Source organism: Sinocyclocheilus rhinocerous, unplaced genomic scaffold (assembly GCF_001515625.1).
Source record: "Sinocyclocheilus rhinocerous isolate Xijiao unplaced genomic scaffold, SAMN03320098_v1.1 scaffold24, whole genome shotgun sequence".
Classification (NCBI taxonomy): domain Eukaryota; kingdom Metazoa; phylum Chordata; class Actinopteri; order Cypriniformes; family Cyprinidae; genus Sinocyclocheilus; species Sinocyclocheilus rhinocerous.
In genome coordinates, this window is record NW_015647124.1 from 1,887,749 (window position 1) to 1,898,210 (window position 10,462).

A 10,462-nucleotide genomic window follows, 5' to 3' on the forward strand; every position below is an offset into this window, starting at 1 on the left:
ATCTGCCATGGGTCCCAGTGGAATTGTTGCGGGGCGGGATGCGCCTTCCGGGAGGGGGGAGTAATGTCACGTGTATGTTCCTAGTTGTCCTTATTTGGTTTGATTCCTGTTGTATTAAGTTCCATTTGTGTCAGCTGTGTTCTATTAATTATCCTGGATTACTCCTCACCTGTTTCTGTTCTCCCTGATTGCGTTTCATGTGTTTATAAGCCCTGTGTTTTCCTCCGTTCCCTTGTCTTGCGTTGATGTTGTTTAGTGGTTCTCCTTGCTCCTGGTATTTGTCCTGATTTGAAGTCTGATTAAAGACTGTTATTTTCCATTTACCTCTATTGTTGTGTGCGTCACTACAACCACAGACCGTGACAATTATCAACTGATGGATTGGTGGAACTTTCTCAGATGGGGACGTGGATTTGGGCTTGTCCAGATCTTTACTTCCAAAGACAGTGTGTTGGGAATCATTTTCTATACATTGCAGCTGGGTTTGGGAAGTGCTTTTAGGCTCCTACTGGGACCCCAAAAGCTATTTCATCAATATCAAAATATCAAATCAAGAGTCATATGCAAATAGATTTTTCACCTTTCTTTTATTTTTGCAATGACCAACTAGTTTTACCCATAAATTCTGCAGCTTATCTCATATGTTGTACAGGCATCTTATTGGGACTTACTGAAATTTTGTCTGATGTGATGCTGGTTTTCTTGTTCTAACAGGTCAGCTGGTGTCCAGCAGAGCAGTGTTCTTTCTTGGCATGTCATCTTGGGTGTCAGTGGCCGGATCTGTGTATCTTGCTGCTATTCTTACATTTGTTTTGGGTGATTTTTTTTTGTTTTTTTTGTGTGGTTCGTTTCAACCTACATCAAACTTTGCACTTCTCTACACAAATTTACAGAGAAGGACGGGATTGGAGGGACGTCTGAAGAGAGGGAAAAGCGAATGAAATCCGCAATTGTTTTTTAATTTGAAAGACATCAGGGAATAAGCTGCCTCTAACTTCTGGGGAAAAACAGAGGAACATGCATAAAACAAAACATTTACATATTATTATAGGAAATCCTGGCAATTTGCAGGCTATTAATAAAACAAAACAAACAAAATAATAATAATTTGGACTTCACCTGTTCATGCACACAAATAGGGGAGGAAGCTTCAGTTTTATTATTTATAATCTGCAATTTCTGAATGATGAAAAAACATGTTCATGGAAGTGATGAAACGGTTACCAGAAAGTGAATGATACCGATGATCATGTGTTTTGTATCCAGGTCAGATTGTTGCATGTATAAGAAGCCTAATGTGAAACTGATTTCTGATCAAATTTTAATTAAAGCTCTATATGATGAATACAGTCAGATTTTCCATTAAATGCTGTTTGATTGTGTGCTCATGTCAAGTGTATTAACATTTAAGTATATTATTTTGCCCTAATGCTGCTGCTATATAGAGATCTGGTCAACGTTGTGACCAAAAAAATAAAAAAATAAATAACAATAATTAAGAAAGGCTCACATTTGTGATGTCATCATACAAAGACCCAACAACATTATATGCAGTATCCAACCTTGATCAGAAGGGGGCACATAACTGCAACTTTTTAATAGACTAAACGCAGTGTGTTTGTATAGAACAGTACCTAATCTATATAATAATAATATTTTATTATAATGTTATTAAATTATAATATAATAATAAAAATATAAATAAATTGTTCCCTTTTTGTTTTGTAGTACATAATTCAAGATGTACGCATGTGAATTTGTGTATAATCTCTCTCTCTCCCTCTCTATAGATTATACACAAATTCACATGCATATGTATATATATATATATAGTGTGTGTGTGCTAATGTGTTTTGTATTTAGTGTTGCTTGACAGCAAAAGTCAGGCAAAAGTTAAACAATGCAGCCAAGAACAAAAAAAAATAAAAAGACTTCTTAAGATGTTGTTTGGTGTTGTTAATTTTAAGGAATTTGTATATTAGTATATGTTTTGCCCTGACCTGCTAGTGATGGGAAGTTTGGATCATTTTACTGACTCGTTCAGCAAAATGAACGAATCCTTTTTCAAGTCATTTCGTTAATTTCAGCAGAATATAATTAAAATGTTATGTGTTAATATCCAAATTCCCCAACACATCTATTTACTCAAACATTGATCAAATTATATAAACTATAATGCAACCAAGACCAGATGACAAGAAATAGAAATGATTAATTCATTGCTTAGCTGGCTGTGCAGTCTGTTAGTCCACCTCACCTTCCGAGTCTTCGGGTCGTTCATTCTTTTGTCACATCACATCCCCATAAGGTAAAGCTATGCAGTCTTTACAGGAAAGAGAAATGATTAGCACATGATTCAGGTTCGAGTCCGTTCATTCATCACGTGGCAGCCCCATAGACTACAGAGGCTATGCAGTCTGTACCGGAAACAGAAATGATTAGGTCACCTCTCGAGTCCTCGGGTTTGAGTTGTTCGTTCATCACGTGACAGCCCCATAGGCTAGAGGCTATGCAGTCTGTACCAGAAAGAGAATTGATTAGTTCATCTCCCGAGTCTTCGGGTACGAGTCGTTCATTCTTTTGTTACATGACGTGAGAGCAGCAATGGATAGAGAGATTAGTTAATAATTCCCATTCTTTCATTCTAATAATTCCCATCATTCATTCTTTTGTCACGTGACCGCTTCCCAGATCAGTATCTTGTAATGTTGTATTATATTTAGGAATTATCAAAGTGATTTTCTCCATCATACGTACAAAGTTTAAAGCATTAACCAACTCTTTATTACCACATTCATTATGGAAAAGAACCATCATAGAAATTCACAAATTTATAAATTGTAAGAAATAAAAACTATAAAGGTCAAATAAAATTTGAGACCAGAAAAATTACGTAACTGTAAGAGTAAAGAAACAAACTATGCGCTCGTTTGTAAGGAAGGTTGGGAATTATTAACTAATCTCTCTATCCATTGCTGCTCTCACGTCATGTAACAAAAGAATGAACGACTCGTACCCGAAAACTCGGGAGATGAACTAATCATTTCTCTTTCCGGTACAGACTGCATAGCCTCTAGCCTATGGGGCTGTCACGTGATGAACGAACGACTCGAATCTGAGGACTCGAGAGGTGATCTAATAATTTCTGTTTCCTGTACAGAACCTATTGGATGTTGCGCATGCGTGGTCAACACGAAATGAACGAATCCCTAGCTGAGACAACTAGTCGTTCCCGAGTCATATTAAAGGTTCGTTCAAAATGAACGAATCGTTCAAGAACGACCCATCACTATGACCTGCGCTGTTATGACTGTCATGTTGTAGTATCCTATACTGGAGTGTCAGGCCATCTTTTCCAGCTTTTGCAGTTTTTTTATCAATTTGAAATGATTAAGTTTCCTTGGTTACAAACAGCTATAAATAAACTGAAGCCCACATGATCTGTCATAGACATTGTTCGCCCGTGGCTTCTTAAAGAAACTTTTGATGTGGTTGGGCCTGGTGTACATTCGGCCTAATATACAGATTAGAAATAAAAGTTTAGACAATGCACCTTTCCTGGCATCCAGGGGTAGGCCCTGAAGTGGTTTAAATCTTATCTGTCTGATAGAAGTATGGTAGTGAACACTGGTTCCTCTAGATCAACTAGTCTTACTTGCGACGTGCCTCAAGGCTCTATCCTTGGCTCTACTTTGTTTTCATTTTATATACTCCCACTGGGCTCTATTTTTAAGGAGTACAACATTGTGTTTCACAGTTATACACCCTAGGATGCACTGGGACACATCTTCAGTGATTTTCCTGAGGTCATCATGTGTTTTGGGTTTTCAATATAATACATCAGATCCTGGTTTGTGTCCCAGCAGCACTGGCCCACGGATCACTCCTCTTGAGCCACAGCCATCTGGATGCCATTTCTGCAGCCTCTGTGGCACACTTGCTGGCTTTTCTCTTCCCGGCCCCAGTAATGACTTCTTGACTATGGTGAGCCAATATTCCAGCTCCCTGATGGTGAACTGAAAGGCCATTGCATCTCTGAGACTGCAGTCAAAGACCTTGCCTCTCCCTTTTCAGCACCATGGATCTGGATTTGGCAGGCTTGAAACTCATCCCTGCCCAGGATATGAGTTTTTCAAGGCCATGGAGTATCCACCTCCTTTCTGGCACTGATGGTGTGGCTGCAGTGAGGTCATCCATAAAGGCTCTGATGGGAGCTATCAGACTCCTGACTTGGACAGAGGACCACTGCACTCAAATCCTGCTGCCTTGACCACCATATTCATGGAATGGGAAAAGAGGATAATGAGATGGCTTTAAATTTCTTATACCTAAATGAAAGCAAGACAAAGATTATTTGGCCCTAGTGAAGCCTGAGGTAAATCAGATATACAGATTTTGGCCCACTTTCTATGTCCCGTACTATATCAAAACATGTAGAAAATTTGGCCATGTTTATTAACAGGTCACTTATGTTGGATAAACTTAATTGTAAAATCAAACTTTTTTCACTTGCATGATTTAGCCAAGATGAAATCGTGTTTGATGTTTATGCTTTTTCAGTTTTTCAACTTTAGTTGGTGTGTAGTGTTGCTGTTTGAGCATATAAAGATCTGCAAGGTTACAAAGCTTAAAGTCCAATCTAAAAGGTGACAGTCTCTTTAACAGAAAACACTTTTCAGAATCAGAATCAGAATCAGAATGAGCTTTATTGCCAGGTATGTTTACACATACGAGGAATTTGTTTTCGTGACAGAAGCTTCCACAGTGTAACAGAATGACAGTGACAGAACAAAAAACACAGATAATAAAAAATAAAAAACTGGAGGTGTGAATGGTTGTGTGGAGAGGTGTTCAGGGCGGGTGTGGGGTGTCTTTTCAAACCTGCAGTAGAACTCGTTCAGATCGTCTGCCAGTTGTTGATTCACCGCAGTGCTGGGGGATGGTGACTTGTAATTGGTGATTTCTTTTAGACTTTTCCACACTGATGCGGAGTCAGTGGAAGAGAATTTAATCCTTATTTTTTCTGAATAATTCCTCTTTGCCACTCTGATCTCCAGTTTTCAAGAACTACAACAAATGGCTAGTTCGGACTACCTGCTTGAGCTGCGCTATATAAGACGAAGAAGAAGAGCTGCTTTAGTAGCATGTTGTCACCATGACAAAGAGACACTGTTTCTTCCACCCCGGTTCCAAAACCCCTTTATTTGTGTTTTCAAAGGTCCTCTTGTTTGTAAACAATCTTAGGGTCTGAATCGGGCTCAAATTGGTATGGCAAAATTGATGCGATCGTTAATAATTACAGCTGAGCAGATGAAACTCACGGTTATGGTAAGGGGCATGTCACTTCCAGAACATGCTCAAAGCATTTCACCAATCACAACACACTGGGCCAGCTAACCAATCAGAGCACATTTCATGTTTCAGAAGGGATTTCATCGAAACAGGAACTAACCAAGGTGTTCGAGATAGAGTGGGAAGAGAGGTGCTGAGTAAGGAATAATGTACATCCAGTCAGTTGTTATCGCAGAATAACCCCTTACAGGGAGATCAGCACCCAGACACGAAGAGGAGGGGTCTTGTAACACACCCTGAAGGGAGTTCATCTGTGATAACAACTGGCTGGATGTACATTATCCTGCTTATTACACGGCTACTTGTAACTTAAGTAAATAATTAGACAAAATATTGATTTGAGTTGAAATATTTGAATGCAAAGCTTCCGTGAAGAAAGCAGTTGCTAGTAAGCGATACGTTCAAACTAGATGGACATTTAAGGGATACAGTACAGTCATACCACTTATTACACAGCATGTCACCACATAAATAATTATGGCGATAAAATATATTGATTTAATAAGATAAAACTGTCTTAAAATCTTACCAGTTTGTTAGTTATCTTATAATCAATTACACTGTACAAACAATTGTCGCAAAATGGTAGCAGCTGATGAAACAAGAGCGAGCGAGACTGGATACCTGTCACGGGCAGGGTGTTCAAGAGATCAGGCAGGAAGACGAAGATGACGAATAAATGGATATTTAATCAATAGACAACAGGCGATCCAGACAGGGTAACATTCACAATAACCGACAAACTAGAATACATGAGACAGGAACTAATATAGGGCAGATAACGAGGGGCAGACAGGTGAGCACAATGAGGTGATTAACTGATAATGAGAACAGGAACAACCAAATAAGGACACAGAGGGAGAAACCACAATCTACAGTCCACAGGGGTGTGACAATACCAGGATGACATAATTAAATAATTGTACACATAATATTGATTTGAGTTTTTATATTTTATTAGCTAATAAAATGCAAAGCTTCCACAAAGAAAATCTGTTCCTAGCAAGCGTATAGAGCCGACTTCAGTTACCCGAATGAGCCTGTGTTATCAGCTTTTACCGGTTGTTATCGAGAAATAACATACCTCGAAATGTCGCGACTGACCAATCAGAATCAAGGGGGGTTGCTGGAGGTGTGAATGGTTGTGTGGAGAGGTGTTCAGGGCGGGTGTGGGGTGTCTTTTCAAACCTGCAGTAGAACTCGTTCAGATCGTCTGCCAGTTGTTGATTCACCGCAGTGCTGGGGGATGGTGACTTGTAATTGGTGATTTCTTTTAGACTTTTCCACACTGATGCGGAGTCAGTGGAAGAGAATTTAATCCTTATTTTTTCTGAATAATTCCTCTTTGCCACTCTGATCTCCAGTTTTCAAGAACTACAACAAATGGCTAGTTCGGACTACCTGCTTGAGCTGCGCTATATAAGACGAAGAAGAAGAGCTGCTTTAGTAGCATGTTGTCACCATGACAAAGAGACACTGTTTCTTCCACCCCGGTTCCAAAACCCCTTTATTTGTGTTTTCAAAGGTCCTCTTGTTTGTAAACAATCTTAGGGTCTGAATCGGGCTCAAATTGGTATGGCAAAATTGATGCGATCGTTAATAATTACAGCTGAGCAGATGAAACTCACGGTTATGGTAAGGGGCATGTCACTTCCAGAACATGCTCAAAGCATTTCACCAATCACAACACACTGGGCCAGCTAACCAATCAGAGCACATTTCATGTTTCAGAAGGGATTTCATCGAAACAGGAACTAACCAAGGTGTTCGAGATAGAGTGGGAAGAGAGGTGCTGAGTAAGGAATAATGTACATCCAGTCAGTTGTTATCGCAGAATAACCCCTTACAGGGAGATCAGCACCCAGACACGAAGAGGAGGGGTCTTGTAACACACCCTGAAGGGAGTTCATCTGTGATAACAACTGGCTGGATGTACATTATCCTGCTTATTACACGGCTACTTGTAACTTAAGTAAATAATTAGACAAAATATTGATTTGAGTTGAAATATTTGAATGCAAAGCTTCCGTGAAGAAAGCAGTTGCTAGTAAGCGATACGTTCAAACTAGATGGACATTTAAGGGATACAGTACAGTCATACCACTTATTACACAGCATGTCACCACATAAATAATTATGGCGATAAAATATATTGATTTAATAAGATAAAACTGTCTTAAAATCTTACCAGTTTGTTAGTTATCTTATAATCAATTACACTGTACAAACAATTGTCGCAAAATGGTAGCAGCTGATGAAACAAGAGCGAGCGAGACTGGATACCTGTCACGGGCAGGGTGTTCAAGAGATCAGGCAGGAAGACGAAGATGACGAATAAATGGATATTTAATCAATAGACAACAGGCGATCCAGACAGGGTAACATTCACAATAACCGACAAACTAGAATACATGAGACAGGAACTAATATAGGGCAGATAACGAGGGGCAGACAGGTGAGCACAATGAGGTGATTAACTGATAATGAGAACAGGAACAACCAAATAAGGACACAGAGGGAGAAACCACAATCTACAGTCCACAGGGGTGTGACAATACCAGGATGACATAATTAAATAATTGTACACATAATATTGATTTGAGTTTTTATATTTTATTAGCTAATAAAATGCAAAGCTTCCACAAAGAAAATCTGTTCCTAGCAAGCGTATAGAGCCGACTTCAGTTACCCGAATGAGCCTGTGTTATCAGCTTTTACCGGTTGTTATCGAGAAATAACATACCTCGAAATGTCGCGACTGACCAATCAGAATCAAGTATTCCACAGAGCCGTGTAATAAAATAATTTAACGTATGTAAAAAATAATACTTCTTTGGAACAATCAAACATGAAAACCTATTCTAGTACGCCCCATGCCTGCATCCTATTTCTAAAAACAGCTGGGGAAAAACATTACAACAAAAACCACATATAAAAACAAAGTGAATACACAAAATGAAATTTGCAGTTACTATGGACAATGTATGTACATGTACTGTAAATAAAGGAATTTATTTTGAAAGGTTTCAGTCTTATTCATTTGTTCAGTTGTCATATATAGAATGACACAAAAGCCCTTTAAACTTTTAAGACTGATAAATTATATTGAGATATTCATATTAAATGAAATAATTATGTTCTTTTAAGATGACTTAAAGAAAATAATTAGCTAAATTAATAAATTTAAAAGATTACATTTATTATTCATAATTAACAAACTTCCACATTTATTCCTCCAAAACATAATGACACTAAAACATTTTTTAAACATCATCTGATACAAGTTGTGCCAGATAGAAACAATGACTGCATTATTTCTAGTATTTTATCTAGGGATGTTTTGCATAATTTTCTTTTGCTGGGGTGGAAATAAATAATGAGAGAACATCACTGGATACGGTGTAGGATATCTGATAACTCGGTAATTTACATTAACTAAAGATGTAACACGGCAGATAACTATACTAAAGAGCACAAATAAGTAAATAAACTTACATTTTATCATGAACGCACACACAGAAGGTCAACTTTGAAGGTTAAGTTGTAGGAAGACATGATGCATATTCTTCTCTTAACTCCACTTGCCGACAATGGACCTTTCCTGGCATCCAGGGGTAGGCCCTGAAGTGGTTTAAGTCTTATCTGTCTGATAGAAGTATGGTAGTGAACACTGGTTCCTCTATATCAGGGGTGTTAAACTCATTTTCACTGAGGGCCACTGCAACATTATGGCTGCCATCAAAGGGCCGGTTGTAACTGTAAGACAAATGTTACTATTCCTTAACATATTGTTAAATAACTGTCTCTTTATTTTATTATTACTTATTTAAGTTACAAATATTGCATGCATTTGCATAGATGTAAAAATATATTATTATTTTAACATAAATCCTTTTAATTGATTAAGTTCAGAAATCCAAAATACTCTATAAATCAAAGTAAATAATAAAGACAAGTATCATCAAACACAAGTCATTACATTAACTTTGTTAAAACCTTTTTTTGTTACATTTATGGCACAACAAATAATTGTGAGCTGCTAAGAACGTGTGACAGATATGGAATGAGCCCGGTCTCATGAAAATGCGTATCAATAGCACGATTTTCTGTTTCTATTTGGCATGCGATTTATACGCAGAAATTTACTTTGGTGTGCATGGCCCAAACACATTTAAAAGATTACATTTATTATTCATAATTAACAAACTTCCCAACCTGGACTCATAAAAATACGTACATCTGGGTACTTTTCTGCAACACCGTTTTTACGTACCTTACTGCACGAAACGCGAAACGCCACAGTTTCAAAGAGAAATGTCCACTGAGTGGTGCTAAAACACGGGTTCAATAAGTGAACACTGGCACATTTTTATTACGTTGATATAGGTACGTATTGCTGTGTTTTTATTACGTTGCTTCAGGTACGTATTGCGGCAGTTCAGGATTCAACTATCCAGGGATTTTTACTAAAAGTTAATGCTCTATCGCAGTGGTTCTCAAACCTGTCCTGGAGTACCCCCTGTCCTGCACATTTTGTATGTCTCCCTCATCTATCACACCTGATTCAACTCATCAGCTCATTAGTGGAGACTGCAAGACATGAAGTGGGTGTGTCAGATATAGGGAGACATACAAAATGTGCAGTGCTGGGGGTACTTCATGGAGAGGTTTGAGAACCACTGCTCTACCGTGTTGGAAATATGCCCTTCACCAAACCCAACCCTAAACTTACCCGATAGTGTTAACAAATGCAAAACTGATATCAAATGCATTTGTTGATGCAACCGTGTCATTTGAACTTCGTTATATGCAGATTTGAACTGTTTTGTCAAAGCGTAGTTACACGGGATTTGAAGCGGAGCTCCTCACCTCTCAAGTACGTCTCCGTACTCCCTGAGCTACCGAACAAACCTACTGGGCCTCATTTACGAAACGAACGTACGACAGAAAATTGGGCGTTGTTGTTGTTTTGTACAGGGCTTTAGATTTATATGCGCGAATAGCAGCATAAACAAGACCATGAGGATTCAATCGTCGCATCATGCACCTGCAGCGCTTCCGTGAAAGGAGAAAAACAGAAATTAAGTCTATAAAAGGAATAAAATAAATA

The 10,462-nt window shown here is 38.3% G+C and overlaps 1 protein-coding gene across 1 annotated transcript in view; it reads left to right on the plus strand.

Annotated features, from left to right (window-relative positions):
- Window positions 1-996, plus strand: part of LOC107708910 (vitamin K epoxide reductase complex subunit 1) — a 3,595-nt gene extending 2,599 nt beyond the window's left edge. The window contains 2 exon segments of the mRNA XM_074560061.1: window positions 400-493; window positions 720-996. Coding sequence (XP_074416162.1) covers window positions 400-493; window positions 720-941 — 316 coding nt within the window. The 3' untranslated portion in view covers window positions 942-996.
- Window positions 997-10,462: the final 9,466 nt, after the last annotated feature.